The 16,252-nt window shown below is 41.0% G+C and overlaps 1 protein-coding gene across 1 annotated transcript; it reads right to left on the bottom strand.

Moving 5' to 3' along the window:
• Nucleotides 1-1,900: 1,900 nt before the first annotated feature.
• On the bottom strand, nucleotides 1,901-16,068 carry VDAC2 (voltage dependent anion channel 2). Its single transcript, XM_019954015.2, has 10 exons — nucleotides 15,909-16,068; nucleotides 15,651-15,705; nucleotides 14,511-14,579; nucleotides 13,654-13,703; nucleotides 9,723-9,875; nucleotides 9,574-9,626; nucleotides 8,319-8,546; nucleotides 7,214-7,364; nucleotides 3,527-3,584; nucleotides 1,901-2,291 (listed from the first exon to the last, which is right to left on the bottom strand). Exons 2-10 carry the CDS (start codon nucleotides 15,679-15,681, stop codon nucleotides 2,200-2,202), a joined length of 885 nt encoding a protein of 294 aa, XP_019809574.1. The 5' UTR covers nucleotides 15,682-15,705; nucleotides 15,909-16,068; the 3' UTR covers nucleotides 1,901-2,199.
• Nucleotides 16,069-16,252: the final 184 nt, after the last annotated feature.

Raw genomic sequence — 16,252 nt, 5'->3', positions numbered from 1 at the left:
CCAATTCTGCTGGCCACGGGCCCACGTCCTCACAAAACCACCTGGCTTCACCTGTGCAGTGGAGGCCATAGTCACCACCACCTGGGACCAGGCCCCTTGACTGAGGACCTCAGTGTTGACTGGAGTATATACATTCTGTCCTCCCCAGAAGTCCTGGGAACATGAGACATGGGATCAGTGGCCAGAGGTGTGAAGCAGACAGTCCAACAGGTAGGAAGCAATTTTTAACAAGTTCCCCAGAGGGAGACAAAGAGAATGTTAGGTTTTCTTTAAGCCTATGTAAGCTGAGGGTGGGGAGGGGAGGGGAGGTGCTTCATTCTTCTGGTTTAAACCTGTTTACACCTCCCCAGTCTGTAGGAAGATCTTACCTCTACACCAGAAATGAAGATCAGGCTCATATATGAAGTGTTCTTTCCACTAAAACTGCCTCAGGCTTCAGGCAGAAATAGCATCAGCCTAGAATACAATTAGGTTTTGCCACCACAGTAGCCCTGAAGTAGAAGGAAACCTGGAAGAGGCCAGAACCAAGGCCACAGGAGCCCCATGAGCTCACAGCTGACAACTTTCATAACCCTTTGGCGTCTCGGATATACCCTGCATTTCAGACAACCCTCAGGAACCTGGTTGAAAACCTGTTTCCCTCTCTCCCGATCATAAAAGCATACTAGGATGCACATGAGTGAACAGGTCCATTCTACTCTTAAGTACAGACACTTTCACACCTAGCTTGCAGACATCTTTTCTTGTTTTCCTTCCTTCCTAGCAACAGGTCCTGCATGACTCAAAATAGACTGGTTCAAATCCCAACTTACTACCATTAAGTGTGTCTTATACAGTGGGGCACTCCAGCCAGTCCCTTAGGACAAACAGTAAAATCAGAGGGATCTTTGTGCCCCACATTCCATCTGTGTGGACAGCTTATCTGGGTTTCTCTTACCGATTCTTCTTGACCTAGAAATTTTCAGCATGTATCACTTTTGGATAATGAGTCCAAGTACTACATTTTCTTATTTGTTCTCTGTCTACAAACTATGCCACAGATCTAGTATTATGAATGTGTTGAACAAAACTCTTCTCTAACCTTCAATGATACTGTTCCAACTCTCCTCCCATCAAAACTCCCCCTTCCTACTTTTCCAACCAGAATCATCTATTAATTGCTATCATTCAGTTCAAGTTCAGATTAAGGCCAATGGCCACCTAGCTTGAAGCCACTCTGCTCACAAACTTAGGCCCAAGCTTTTCAGTGTCTACCTGGAAAGAAATGAGTTAGACCTCTCACTGGGGCCCATACAGACTGTCTGGGTACTGACACTGTCTACTCCCTATTCCACTTCCCTATACCCAGTCCCATCCCACCTAACGAGGGCCTGGATCATTTCCATAGCAGTAGCCCAAAGGGGTATGGTGTGTATATACAACCTTCAGCACCATCCCTTCATTTCTCTTCATCACTTACTCACTAATCCTTCCTGGAGTTATTAAGGATCCAATGTAATTTTATACAAATTTACAAACTGAAGACATGAAGTCATCTATATTCTTATTTTACTGTAGTCTAAACATTTTATGGAGTTATTCTCGGGTCAGAGGACTCTGTGGCACATATTTATAAAAAGAGCAAAATAAATGCTCACTGGAAAAATAAAGTACTAGCTAGATATCCTACCAGGAATATTTGACCCTAGCTGCCAAGTTTTTAACTCTGCAAATACTTGGAGTCATTAATAACGTATACTCATTTTATTCATAATTTGTAATGTTTCAGGATACCAAAAGTAGTTCTAATGATGGTTGAATATAACAAAAAATTTTAACCTTAAGACATCCACTGATCCATCTCATTCAACGGCAATATTCAACGTTAAAAGGAGCATAAAAACAAACATGCACACAGCTGCACAGTTTTCATAAATGTCTATTTCATTATTGGTGGGTAGCGCATTTAACAGTTAAATACATTTAAATAATGTATAGGTGACTGCATGACTGCAGTATTGGTAACTAGATAGACAACCAATTGAACTAGAAACCAGCTAACAAGTAACTGTCTAAATATTTAAAATACAGCTCTTGTTTAGATCATCCTTTGTTTTGATCACCTTCGGGGGGTGGGGTGGGGAAGCCTGCTGGTCACACTGGAAATATATTAAGGCCAAATCTTCTGATACCCATTTCCAGAGGTTTCTTTCAGCTGAATTAAGCCTCCAATTCCAGGGCAAGCCCAAGTTTGTGGCCTCCAGCATTAATGCTCTTCCCGTCTACCAGGGCAGACAGTGTAAGCTTCACACCTGTAAACAAAAGCAGACAACCATCATGTACCTGCAACACCTCATGGGAGTCAGCAGTCACCTCACAGCCTGTCACTTTTTCTCAGCTTGTCAGCTGACCTACAGTGCCAACCACCAGAGGGCACTTGGGATACCTGATAGACCAGGCAATTCATTTGGCACGATCCTGAGCAAGGAAAGCATCAAGTCACAGAGCATAAAAATGTTAATAAAGCTCAAACAGGAAAAAAAAAAACCAACTCAAAATAGCTCTAGAAAACACAATCATGTTCAATGCACTATCCAGACTAAAAGACAATTTGGACCCCAGGAAAGGAAAAGCTACAATTAAGACACATTCTGGGACAAGTAGGGAGATGTGCACATTGACTATATATTAGGTATTATTTTAAACTGTTCATTTCTTTACCTATGAAAACAGTGCTATAGTTATGATGTCTTTAAAGCGATGCAGTTAAAAATGTCTTACTCTCATATGTATGCTAGGGCTGGTGTGTCTGTATGTTTGCAAAATATACATTTAATTTGTAAGAATATGTGGGTAAAAAAAAGAGACAAGGATTATGTATACAGACAAGGAGAGAGAACACACAGTAAATGTTAGTAACTGGTCAGTGTAGGGAAGATGAGTGTTCATGGCACCATTCTTTTCTTCAGGTTTCAGAGTAGTCAAAGTATGGGGGAAAGGCTGCAAGTGCTTCAGAACCTTGCTAATCAAATGCTGGTTCAAGAGCCAGTGACACCGGCATCACCTAAGAGCGTGTTAGAAAGACAGAACCCCATGCCCCAGATCTATGGATTCTAGTAAGATTCCCAAAGTGATTCAGGCACCTTATTAGAGAAGTACTGCTCTGGAAAACAAGCAAGGCTCCAATTATTATGTAAAGTAAATGAGACTCTAGAGATCAAACAACCAAAGCAATGAGTGAACAATGACTGGAGAAATAAAAATTACTACAAGGCATTTCAGGCACAAGTCAAGAAAGTAAGTAACCAGTCTTGTGCTATGAAGGACAATGTTGGCATGCTAAACCATTTAGGGAAATGTCGTCATAGCTACAACTTCCAAATAGCCCAGCATTAAACAAAAAAAAGAATAAAATATTATAGCAAAAGGTAAACATGTGTTCATTGTACTTCTGTCAATTCTTCAGTATGTCTGCAAGGTTTACAAAAGAAGCTAAGAAATGAAAAGTGATTTTGAAAATACTATCAGAACAATCCTTAAAACTTACCAGGCCTCAGAGTCTGAGTATAGCCCACTCCAATTAAACTAGAGTTGTTGACTTTTGCCTAAGATAAAATGCAAAAACAAACGTAAGACAAATTTTTGAATGGAGAGACAAAGGCCCTAGGTATTTTCCTATCATGCAATCATGACATGTTCACTTTTCCATGTGAGATAATAGTTTAATATTGTATTAAGTTAAGCAAAAACCTTTTCATACTGTTCAAGGCAAGAATACCGAACTGGTTTGCCGTTCCCTTCTCCAGTGGACTACATTTTGTCAAAACTCTGCCATAACCTGTCCATCTTGGGTGGCCCTACATGGCATGGCTCATAGTTTTCTTGAGCTAGACAAGGCTGTTGTGGTCCATGTGATCAGTTTGACTAGTTTTCTGTGATTGTGGTTTTCATTCTGTCTGCCCTCTGATGGATAAGGATAAGAGGCTTATGGAAGCTTCCTGATAGGAGACTGACTGAGGGGGGAAACTGGGTTTTGTTCTGATGGGTGGGCCATGTTCAGTAAATCTTTAATCCAATTTTCTACTGATGGGCGGGGCTGCGTTCCCTCCCTGTTGCTTGACCTAGGCCAAACTATGGTGGAGGTGATGATGTGAGAGTTGGACTCTAAAGAAAGCTGAGTGCCGAAGAATTGATGCTTTTGAACTGTGGTGCTGGAGAAGACTCTTGAGCGTCCTAAGGACTGCAAGGAGATCCAACCAGTCCATCCTAAAGGAAATCAGTCCTGAATATTCATTGGAAGGACTGATGCTGAAGCTCCAATACTTCAGCCACCGATGTGAAGAACTGACTCATAGGGAAAGACCCTGATGCTGGGAAAGACTGAAGTCGGGAGAAGAGGACAACACAGGACGAGATGGTTGGATGGCATCACCAACGTGATGGACATGAGTTTCAGTAGGCTCCAGGAGTTGGTGATGGAGAGGGAAGCCTGGCGTGCTGCAGTCCATGGGGTTGCAAAGCCGGACACAACAAAGCAATTGAACTGAACTGAACTGAAGCAAAAATCAGGCCCCACTTAATTCTTATCTACTAAACTCAAATTGTCAGCAGGACACAAAACTCTTGCTATCTTTGAGGACCCTAAATTGTCTACAGAGCTCAAAATCCTAAGTACTTGCATAAAAATTGTTCTTGCTGAATCTAACACAACAAAACCACACCAGAATGTGAGTAATGGAAGTTTACCAGGCTAACTACACAACATGACATACACACCACCTTCACGATATGGCGTGTGTATAAATTTGTGACTATGACACACACCACTTTTAAGGGTCTTCCTTAAGAATCTAAACCATGCATGTTCTAAATCTCCGAATGATAAGCACTTCCTCTGAAGAAACAGACTGACTACAACTTCTTTACCTCACTTTCCTACACCTCTCATGAACAAACCTGGGTCCTGGCTGCATGTAACTAGACTGTGCTTCAGAAGATATTCTGACGGAGCACTGCTGACCAGTCCAGATCCCTACCCTCCCTGTACAATTCCACTATTTTAGGATTTTAGTCACAGACTTTCAAAGGCTACGAGGAATTCTGGAGAGCAAGACATGGTCAGAAGCTTCTAGCTCCATTCTTTCCCATTTCTAAGACCATTAAGCCACACCAGAGGCCTATGGCTGTAATGGGATCATCTCATCCCAATCTCCATGGCCTAGGCTGCCTAGGCAGGTACCTTTGCTCTTCAGCATTTTGAGCGCTATGGAAACAAAAAGGTAGCAACAAGCAGAGCTTGACATACAGGCAAAAATCACATAAACGACACTTGTGCTCACTTGGCGCTATAGCCAAGTCTTCACGAGCCTCCGATGACCACGTGAGTTAGTTATCTAAGGCAGAAATGCGCACAAGTAACCATCTTGCACCAAACGAATCAAGGGTGCTGAGTAGTTCAGTCACGTCCAACTGTTTGTGACCCTGTGAACTGCAGCCCGCCCAGCTCCTCAGTCCACGGAATTTTTCTAGGTAAGAATACTGGAGTGGGTTGCCCTTCCCTTCTTCAGAGGGTCTTCACAACCCAGGGGTCAAACTTGCGTCTCCTGCATTAGCAGGCGATTCTTTACCACTGCGCCTCTTGGGAAGCCTGCCAAACAAATCAAGAGCCCAGACAATAAAACAGCTCCTACTATTTCAGGAATCAACCACAAAACTGATGGAGCATTATGCAAGGCTTCAAGGGTGATGCTTGATTATAGTAACAGCAGCACAACTTAGGTGGGATATGCTAAATACATTTCCAAATTAATCCTCAGAAGTCATTCACTGAAACACAAGTCCCAAGCTGCATTCTTCCCATTTTAGACTGAAAGTTGCATCTTCTGCTGGTATTGAACCTGTGAGGGTGCCAGAAACATACATTTGAAAAGAACAGCAATGCAGCTACCACAGTATAGTGTGGATCCTGAGGGTTTTACTGCTAAGGTGTAGTTAGAAACAGAGAAGGGGAAAATAAATGAATCACTGTTTTGCCAATGGGAAAAGCATTCTGGGTGCTTCTCATTCTCTCTGATAACAACTCTGCTAAGAAACAAGAATGGGGTTAAAACTTAATTACCTAAACTATTAAAACATATTGTCCCCAGGAATGAAGATCATTTTATGTAACAGAAGTAACTCTCATGAAGGTTTAATTCTCATTCCAGCAAAAACAGTGCCTGACCTGTAACCAACCAACACACAGAATAGTTACTGATCTGCCTGACATTGGAGCCGGTGCTGCATACCCTCAGACACTGCACTCCCTCCTACCACAATCCACTATGACTGAAGGAAGAAACAGCAGAAAATGTCCAAGGACAGGACTAGGGTGGCCATGCAACTCAATTAACCTGAGGGAAAGGGGAGGAAGTTTCTGTAGGACTTCCAGTGCTAACGCTGGGATAGTCCCAGGCAAAGCAAAATGAGCTACCTGGACACCCTAGACAGGAGGGAAACTGAAAGACTTGCATGTCCAGTCCTGGACTATCCTTACTTCCTTCCCTCCCTAGCAGTGGACTAAGTCCTTCTCCTCTCCAAGCTTTAGCTTTTTCACCTGCAAAACAGCATGTGTACTACTGGCTGCTGAGATCAAATCAGAAGATATTTTGTAAACCATTAAAGTCAGACACAAAGTAACATAATACTATTAGTTCCCAGCAAGAATGAGAACTGCCCAGGGCCCAAAACATTGGCTTCCCTGGGCCTGGACAGGATTGGGGCTCACAGTTATCATCTATAGTATTTCAGTGGGCTTCCCAGGTGGCTCAGACGGTAAAGAATCTGCCTGCAATGCAGGAGTTCTGGGTTTAATTCCTGGGTCGGGAAGATGCCCTCGAGAAAGGAACGGCAACAGTATTCTTGCCTGGAGAATCCCATGGACAAAGGGCCTGACGGGCTACAGTCCACAGGGTCGAAGAGGGTCAGACACGAATGAGCGACCAACAGTTTCACTTTTCGTACTACTTCAGTAGCTTGGAGGTTAATTAAAACACACTCCTGTGGCCTGGATAGCAAACATCTAACACTATCTCCACAGAACACCAGCATTCCAAGCTCTAATCTCAATCTGTGTATAAACTGTGGTTCACAATTACAATTTCCAACCACAGTTACAATTTTCAACACAATCTAATAGACCCAAAGATTAAGTCCCACAATGAAAATCCCATTCTAAGCCCACAAGAGTACTTACAGAAATGGAAGCAGTGGGATCCAGTTGATATTTAGCTGCAATTCCAAAGCGAGTGCAGTTGGTTCCTGATGTCCAAGCAAGGTTTACTGAAGTGTCAAGATCTTCACATACTTTCTGATAAATTGATCCTCCAAATTCTGTACCATCATTGCTATGAGATATTTTAAATTAGTCAATCTAGACCAGACGACGTAATAATGTCTAAGGCACATGGCTGACACTATAGCATTACATTTAAATAGAAGCCATTGCTTACATGGGTCTCTAGTGTTTCACTAAAAACTTTCAAGTTTTAAAAACATGAATTGGTCAAATAAATCATGGTATATCCATTCAGCAGAATTACCACGCAGCCACGAACAATCACTAAGAATACATAACACGAACAATCACTAAGAATACATAACGCTACAGGAAAATGATCGTGATACATGAACGTAGTGCAGAAGGTTATGAAACAGTCTTTCTGGCATGTATTTTATATACACACATATAAAAAGGTGAAACATCAAAGCATTAGTAGTTAACAAAAATTATATATCTAGGTGGTGGGATTATGGACAATTCTGGTTTTCTTCTTTTACTTCTGTTACACACCAATGCATCATTTTTGTAAGGGAAAGAATTCTTTAAGTCCTTTCCACATATCCATTTACTTTGGGTTAAGAAAAAACTCTATACACTTTAGGCAATCCTGTCAAACGAGCACCTTACGCATCACAGACAATCACATGGAAGCACCAGTACAATCGGCAGAATCTTAGCTTTTTTCCCTGGCCACACTGTGCAGCTCGTGGCATCTCAGTTCCCCGCCCAGGGACTGAACTCAGGCCATGGCACTGAAAGCGCCAAATTCTAACCAGTAGACCACCAAGGAGAACCCGTCTTAGCCTCTTCCAAAACTCCCAAGCACATCAAGCCTCATGTGAAATGAACATTTACTTTACTCTCTCAGCAAAAAAATTCAGAGTAACATTTTTATACAGAGTAACATTTCTATACACTTCTGAGAGGGCACTCAAGAAATGCCCAAAGATGATCTTTTTTGGACATCAACACCACTCTGAGGTCCCACATCATAATATCCCAAAAAAGAAATACTCACACATTAGTGTGTAGCTGGAAGTCCCCAGTCCTGTAGCCCACTGCAAAGTTATTCCTTGTCAGCTTTGATTTGGCACTGTCAAAGGTCATCTGGTACCCAGCAAGCCAGCCCTCATAACCGAAGACAGCCGAACCATGGATTGCAGGCCCAGCAAAATCAAAGTCAACATCACAACCGAGGTTTATACATTCCCTCTTGTAAGAAGACTTGATTTTACCACTTTTCTTTCTAGAAAAAGAACAAACTGACTTAAAACTGATGCCAGTAAAAACAGATTTATAGACAGAGGGTACAAAATAGATTTAAATCAATCTCACTATAATGGGGAGTAGAGACATACTTCATTGTTTTATTGAAGTTCACTTTATAGTACTTCCCCACACACACGAAAATTAAGGGTTTACAGCAACCCTGCATCAAGCAAATCTGTTGGTGTTTTTTCCAACAGCATCTGTTCGCTTTGTGCCTCTGTGTCACGTTTTGGTAATTCTCACATTTCAAACATTTTTATTATTACTATCTTTGTAACAGTGATCTGTGGTCACTGATCTTTTGATGTTACTACTGAAGGCTCAGACGAAGGTTGGCATTTTAAGTATTTTTTAATTAAGGTATCAGTTCAGTCACTCAGTCACGTCTGACTCTTTGCGACCCCATGGACTGCAGCATGCCAGGCTTTCTTCAAACTCAAGTCCATCAAGTCAGTGATGCCATCCAAATTAAGGTATGTATATTGTTTTTCCCCCAACATAATGCTATTTTACACTTACTAGTCAATATTCTAGTGTAAATGCAACTTTTATATGCACTGGGAAACTAGAAAATCTGGAAGACTTGCTTTTTCACAATATTCACTTTACTACGATGATCTGGAACCAAACTTCCAGTATCTCTAAGGTATGCCTCCAAACAGGTAGCAAGATAATCATAAGAGGCTAAAAAAAGAAAAAAAAAACCCACAGCTCAATGAACTAAAAGCCAAAGGCACTTGGGGTGACTAGACTGCCACCACTATAGGAAGAATGCTTTGCAGAGCTGCTATCAGTCACAAAAACCTATTAAAAAAAAATGTTCATTCCAAGTTAGTGCCACAGTGATAAAAGGCAAATAGCTGAAGGCAAGCCAAGAACCATACTGCTCATGCTCCAAAGGCAAAAACAGAAACTTGCCAACACACGGCACCTGAATGTGTACCTTCCTTAAATACACCAAAGAAAGCTTTAAACTTAAAGCAGATAAAAATGCCCATGCTTACCCTGTGTTTGGCGAAAAGGTGGTATCAAATGTCAGTTTCAAACCTTGGCAAATCTATTTCAAGAGAAAAACAATTTTTTTTCAGTTTATTTCCTTTTTGAAACACAAAAATAAAATAATTAATACTAAAGCACATTTTCAAAATGTTACCTGGTCTTCAATAGCGATTTCTGTTCCCAGAGTGTTATCAGTGTTCCACTTTTCTGTGAAAGTCAGACCATACTCACACCATTTATATTTGGTCTCCAAGGTCCCAGTAACTTTACCAGTGTCTGTATTAGATGAACCAGATGTTGAGAATTCCTAACAAGACAATAAAAAAGTTCAGAAACTTTCTTGTAAGCCTACAATAATATACTTTCTAACTTACACAAATCCACTGAAACCCTTAGTAATTCACTAATACCTTTTTCTAGCTTCCCAAACACTCCTAACCCTCTGCTACTGAGTAAATACAAGAATGACAAACTAGCCTGTTAATTACTGACTACCATCTTGTTACTGCTGACATTTTCAACCAACGAATCAAAAGTTACTGGAATATGATTCTCAAGTGAACAACAAACTATAAAGTTTTTAAGGAAATTTCTGCTTAAGTGATTCTGAGTTTCAAAAAAAAAAAAAAAATCAGTGCGGGGAGAGGGATAGTGAATGGGTATTTTAGAACTGCTTCCAATCTACCCAATATTCAATGAAACACTAAATAGGTCAGTATGGCTAATCATAGACTCCCTCCATTAAAATCAGTTTACACACAATTTACTATGAAATGGTCCCTGAAAACCCCTAAAAGGAAAAGCACTCCACTGAAAGAATATATGACACAAAGTTTTTAATTCTTTGGTAACCTCAATATTCGGTTTTTCTGACATAGTCTTCTTCAGGTTCTACGTCTTTCCAATCATCTTTCACATTTTCAATAAAAAAAAAATTGGTGGCAGGAAATTCCTTGTAACTGGTTCATATCATCCATAATATGAACTATACTCTGTAGAACAGATAATCAGTAAAGAAAAATCTGTGCAGTGACTGATTTAAAATATATCACATAATCTTCTGTTTGTAGCAAATATAAATAACTTGCCAATCCCTAACTGTATACCAACTGAAAAGGAAGGTATAAAATGGAAAGAGCTTATCTGAAATTTAAAATCTGCTACAGATAATCCAGAAATCTAATCTTTATGAGCTCAGTATACAGGCAAGCAGTTGAACTCTTCCCAGATAAAATATTAAAATGCCTTGAGGGTTCTAATTTGACTACCAATGTTATACTCTATATGGGAAAGCCAAATTTAAAAATGGCTGATAATAAACTTTTTAGAGATAAGAAGAGAATTTCAACCTGAAATTGTGATACTTGCAGAATGCGGAAATATCCAAAACTATATCCATAGGAGAAAAGACCAATCATCTTTCACTTACAAAACATCAATTGTGTAACTGCTGCTCTGCAGTGACACAGACTCAATTCCTTAGGTCATATATACTACATAAGAGTCTTACATACTATCTCCTGAAATTACATGCTTTCATCAATAGAAACTGAGTTAAAGCTTGGCACTCAATGCCCATAGTAAAATGCACCAGATTGTGTTAGCAAGAACACTGGATATAAAATTAGGAGTCCTGATATCAAGTTCTGGCTGGCATTTACTAAATGAGTAACACTACGGAAGACACTTTTCCGGGTCTCAGTTACCACAACTTTAAAAAGTTTAAACCTCCTACCTCTGGAGGATTAAATGGGTCTGATTTTGTCAAAGTTTTGCATATTTTCATGTGCTCTACACAAAAGGATATTAAAAAGCAGAGACATTACTTTGTCAACAAAGGTCCGTCTGGTCAAGGCTATGGTTTTTCCAGTGCTCATGTATGGATGTGAGAGTTGGACGCTAAAGAAAGCTGAGTGCAGAAGAATTGATCCTTTTGAACTGTGGTGTTGGAGAAGACTCTTGAGAGCCCCTTGGATTGCAGGAGATCCAACCAGTCCATCCTAAAGATCAGTCCTGGGTGTTCACTGGAAGGACTGATGTTGAAGCTGAAACTCCCAATAGTTTGGCCACCTGATGTAATGAGCTGACTCATTTGAAAAGACCCTGATGCTGGGAAAGAGTGAGGGCAGGAGGAAAAGGGGACGACAGAGGATGAGATGGTTGGAGGGCATCATTGACTCAACTGACATGGGTTTGGGTGGACTCCGGGAGTTGGTGATGGACAGGGAGGCCTGGTGTGCTGCAGTTCATGGGGTCGCAAAGAGTCGGACACGACTGAACTGAACACAAAAGGAATGATTAAAACAATATAAAATATATGGAGCTGTGTTCTAACAGATACTTGAAATGTAAGTATGTATGAAATATCTATTCTTAACCCTGAGTGACAATGATTAATGATTCTTGAGGTCCCACCCAATAGCCCATAGACTGAGCTATGTCTATATGTATATTCATGCTGAGTACATGTCTAGGAGTGCTCAAGACATAAAATGAAGATCACACTATGATCTGGGACCAGAATTGGGTCAGATGACACCACCAGTAGAGCTTATATCTTTCACTCCTCATGAAGACACTTAGGCGTCTACATTCTGGGGTAACCTAGACATCTTTGCAATGCAGGTGAGAAAACAGAACCAGGCATTAATGGGACTACTTGGGGCCAGGTACCTATTTTAAGATCAGTATGTTTTTGAATTACATACATTAAATGTAAATTAAAACATACTGTATCTCATCAGGCTTCTCTAAACCCTTCATGTTCTTAAGTCTAATTTCATAAAATTCCTGTCCACAATAAGCCTTTCTTTTCAAACAAAGATTTTGATTTATCAAACAATCTAGTACTAGATATACTGCTCTGATTATTCCCCAGTTTAAAGTTGATTTTGTCCCTTCAGCCAGCAAGTACAATTTTAAACACTAGAACTGAATCTTCTACTTTTTTTAAGAAGGGCTTTTGTGTTTCAGTAACTTGTTTAAAAGGGGCCAACAAGTTAGAAGAGTGAACACACACAAACACCAAGTCACTGCTTTCTGTAACCTGTTCCCCTGGGCTAGTAAGTCACTCACCCACACTGAATACTCAGGCTTCCTTTCTGACCAAAGAAACCAAACAGATGTGACCAATATAAAACCCCAGAAATCCAAATCTAGGCATTAAGAAACTACAAAATTATTAATTTACGTAAATACCAATTGCATACATTAAGGGAGTTAACTACAGAAAGAATTTATCTAAATAAATAACATCCAATATGCACACACTATACCCATCCCCTAAAGAATCTCAAAAAATTTTAGGAGAAAAAAAAATTGCACAAAATTTAATTTTACTTTACTCTCTTTGAGGGAGTTTGTTAAGCAGAATTAAGACATACAAATATCAAAATATTAACCTCTTTAAAAATACTCAAATTTAAGACTCTCTAAATTCACAAAATACAACTGGAAATTTCCCCCCAAGGAGGGCTGCTAGATTATGACCATTATATAAATAATCAGTACACCCAAATTAAGAGTTATTGAATATTTTTATGCCCAGGACTCTTAAGTATTTTTCCTTTTTTCAAAAGATATTTATTTATCTATTCATTTGCCTGTGTTGCGTCTCAGCTGCAGCATACAACATCCTCTTTTTGGTTACAGCATGCAGAATCCTTTAATTGTACCATGTGGGATCTAGTTCCCTGACCAGGGATCAAACCCAGGCCCCCTGCACTGCAGACATGAAGTTTCAGCCATTGGACCATCATGAAGTCCCCCTGAAGGCTTTTCAAAGGTATTAAATGGGCTACAAAAAAGTTTAACAAGTTTCCTACCTTCAAGCTTGCAATCTTACTGAGTAAACAGAATACCACAAGACTAAGTGTCTTTTCTGAATTTCTTGTGCATGGCTAAACACATGAAAATCAGAAATCATATCTAAAGCCAAAATAAATCAAGATAAAATTCTCTTGAAATGAAATTATCTTTTGCCTCTTCTTTAAAATAAAATGGGTAGACATCTTTCAGTTATGACTATTTTATGTGTTGAAGTTACATAAAAGTTTGTCAGAACTTATCAAATGCCCAACACTCACCACGCCGCTGCACGACTTTGTTTTCACATCCAGTTTCACCAACCCAAAACCTTCAAGTAGAAAGCAAAGAAGAACAAAATGATTCTTTTGTACAATAAGATGCATACCAATGGCTGACTCTACATTAAAAAAGAAAAAGTTCACATATTTACAGGAAGATAAATATGTGTTAATACACAGTATCTAAATGAAAACAATTTTAATTATTCTATAAACTAACATGCAAAGGACAGAACATCTCCAGGAAGCTCTGCCTAGTGTGTCAATGTGTATTTGGCACCCATCCTCAAAAAGGCTTTCAAATCATTTTTAACAAAGCATGTACTAAAGAAAGCTTTTCAAACCTAAATATCAGATCAGACAATCGATTCAATTTAAATACGAGAATTGTCAACAACTTATAATACAGGCATTTACAACATTTGTCCTAAAGGCATACTGCATTTTGGGATTAATAATCTAAACAACTTCAAAAAGAGCTAAAAGGATAGGGAGGGTGGGGTATGAAACAAAATCTTCAAGAAAATCCAAATTTATTTGAAAAACCCCATAATCCTTCAGAAGTCACCACCATAAAAGCCAAAAACAGTAAAAAACAAAAAAAAACAAACACATAATTCTAGTCAACCAAGGCCTAAACTGTATCATTCAAAGTAAATAAAAGCATAATTTTTTTTTTTTTCCCTTAAAGGTAAATTTCTTGAACTAAAGAATGAAAAAATGGAGAAAACTGGGATGGAGGGGGAATGTAGACTCTTACGGTACTCTTTCACCAGGAAAGTTATCTGAAGAAATTATTCATTTCACCAAGCAGTACAAACTTACACATTTTCTAGAATTTTTTAAACAGTTCTTACCAAATCCTTTGTTGAATATATCTCTGGCAGCTTTGCCAAGGTCAGCATATGATGGAGGAATACACATTGCTGGTGGAAAGAAACATTCCTGTGTTAATGTCCTTGTTCTCCCAGTCTGCCCAAAAACTAGCTTAGGACCCACTGCTATCATTAAATCCAAGCAGGCCAACTTGGTTTTTGAAATCACTAGAAGCTACAATAAAACGACAATAAAACTCCATAAGCGAGATATCAGCACCAAAGGCTTATTTCTAAAATGGATAATAACAGTTAAGTAACTATACAAACTTGAGAAACTCCCTCCAGACTTTCTATTCCTAAATTTTCAGTGTTTATAACCTCACTTCCTAGGAAGGGACTAGTACAAAAAATCGAACACATACACATATATACCTATACGTAAAGATGTATCTGCCCAAATTCACTGGAATGGGCCAATTTAACCAAATGAGTTAAAATAAAATACTAACACATGTCCCCTTCCCTCCCCCATTTATCCTTTAGTATCCACACTGAGGCCAAAGCAATATTCTAGAATGGAAAGAGAAAAGTAATTCACATTTGGGCAACCTAAACACTGGAACTTAAAAAAATGCAGCTATATATGTTTAACTCAAGCTTCTGCATCAACTAAACATCCAATACACTTTAAACATATTAATATGACACTCAAGTCCTCGGCCAATGCTATGAGGCTTAAGGGCAAGCAATCTGAGCTCGCCACACCAGCTCATTCATTCTACACAGCGCGTCCACGCCCTTAGGAGCACATGTAATGACCTTGCGCTCTCAGAAGGGTGGTTACTACTTCCTCTAAAAAAGTGACCGGCCCAATCCTCCAAAGGCTGAATCTGACAAATAACTTTTTGCTTCTGAGTTCATCAAATGCACGTCCAAAAACTGAAGGTGAATGGGGCCACAGACCAACTCCCCAGGCCTAGTCCCCCTACCCAAAATCCGTGCCACTCACACCCTCCTCCGCAGAGCCAGGAAAGTCAGACAGTGGACTGGCTACCGAAAGGGGTGAGTTTACAAGCCCTTGGAAAGCATACAAGGAAAGAAGCTGCGGTTTTCTGGTCAACAGGCTTCGGCTGCCGGGACACCGGCGCCCCACCCCGCAGAGAACCCCGCTCGACTTACGCCGCGCGCAGTTCTGTCCGTAGGTCGCCATGGCGAGGCCGTGGGGAGAGGTGATCTGAGGGAGGGACAAGAAGTGCGGTCAGCGGGGGTCAAAAGCGAATCAAGGGGCCAGAAGGGGGTCTCAGATATCGGGAAAAGGGGCCGCGGGGCAGCGCGGCCATCTTAGGGAGTCAGGGCCGACCCCGAGTCCGACTCAGGCGTCTTGCTTGGCCGCCAGGGCCTAGGCCCAGGGTCCGAGTGAGGCGGGCGTGGTGGTACCTGGTGGTCTCCGGGGGGGAAGGGAAGGCGCCGCTGCCGCTCCGCTAGCAGCTGAGGCCGTTCAGTTCGCTCGGCGTCGGGCTGCAGCTGCCGCGGCTGGAGGGCGAAGTGAAGGAGACACCGTTCCGCCCGCCGCAACCCTGTCCTCCCCCCGCCAGGACCCTGCCGCTGCCCCTGGGGCTGCCCGCCGCGCCTGTCCCCGCAGCGCCGCCCCCTGCTCACTCCAACCTGCTCCGAAACGACCACGCGTCCCGAGCGCACCCGTTCCCCTGGGGTGGGCCGCCTCGGTCCCTCAGCGGGGGCCGGAAAAGTAAAAGCTGCCGGACCTTGGGTCAGGCAGCGAC

The sequence above is a fragment of the Bos indicus genome, chromosome 28 (genome assembly GCF_029378745.1).
Source record: "Bos indicus isolate NIAB-ARS_2022 breed Sahiwal x Tharparkar chromosome 28, NIAB-ARS_B.indTharparkar_mat_pri_1.0, whole genome shotgun sequence".
Classification (NCBI taxonomy): domain Eukaryota; kingdom Metazoa; phylum Chordata; class Mammalia; order Artiodactyla; family Bovidae; genus Bos; species Bos indicus.
Note: the sequence above shows the minus strand (reverse complement) of the source record. Positions and strands in the feature narration are given on the sequence as shown.

Bases quoted from the DNA above. Each gene is read 5' to 3' on its own strand.
- VDAC2 (XM_019954015.2), bottom strand. From the start codon at position 15,681: ATGGCGACCTACGGACAGAACTGCGCGCGGC. The intron at 13,704-14,510 runs GTAAGAACTGTT...TTCTACTTGAAG, and splicing joins TATATTCAACAAAGGATTTG to GTTTTGGGTTGGTGAAACTG. The intron at 9,876-13,653 runs GTGAGTGTTGGG...TTGTCTTGTTAG, and splicing joins CAAAGTCGTGCAGCGGCGTG to GAATTCTCAACATCTGGTTC.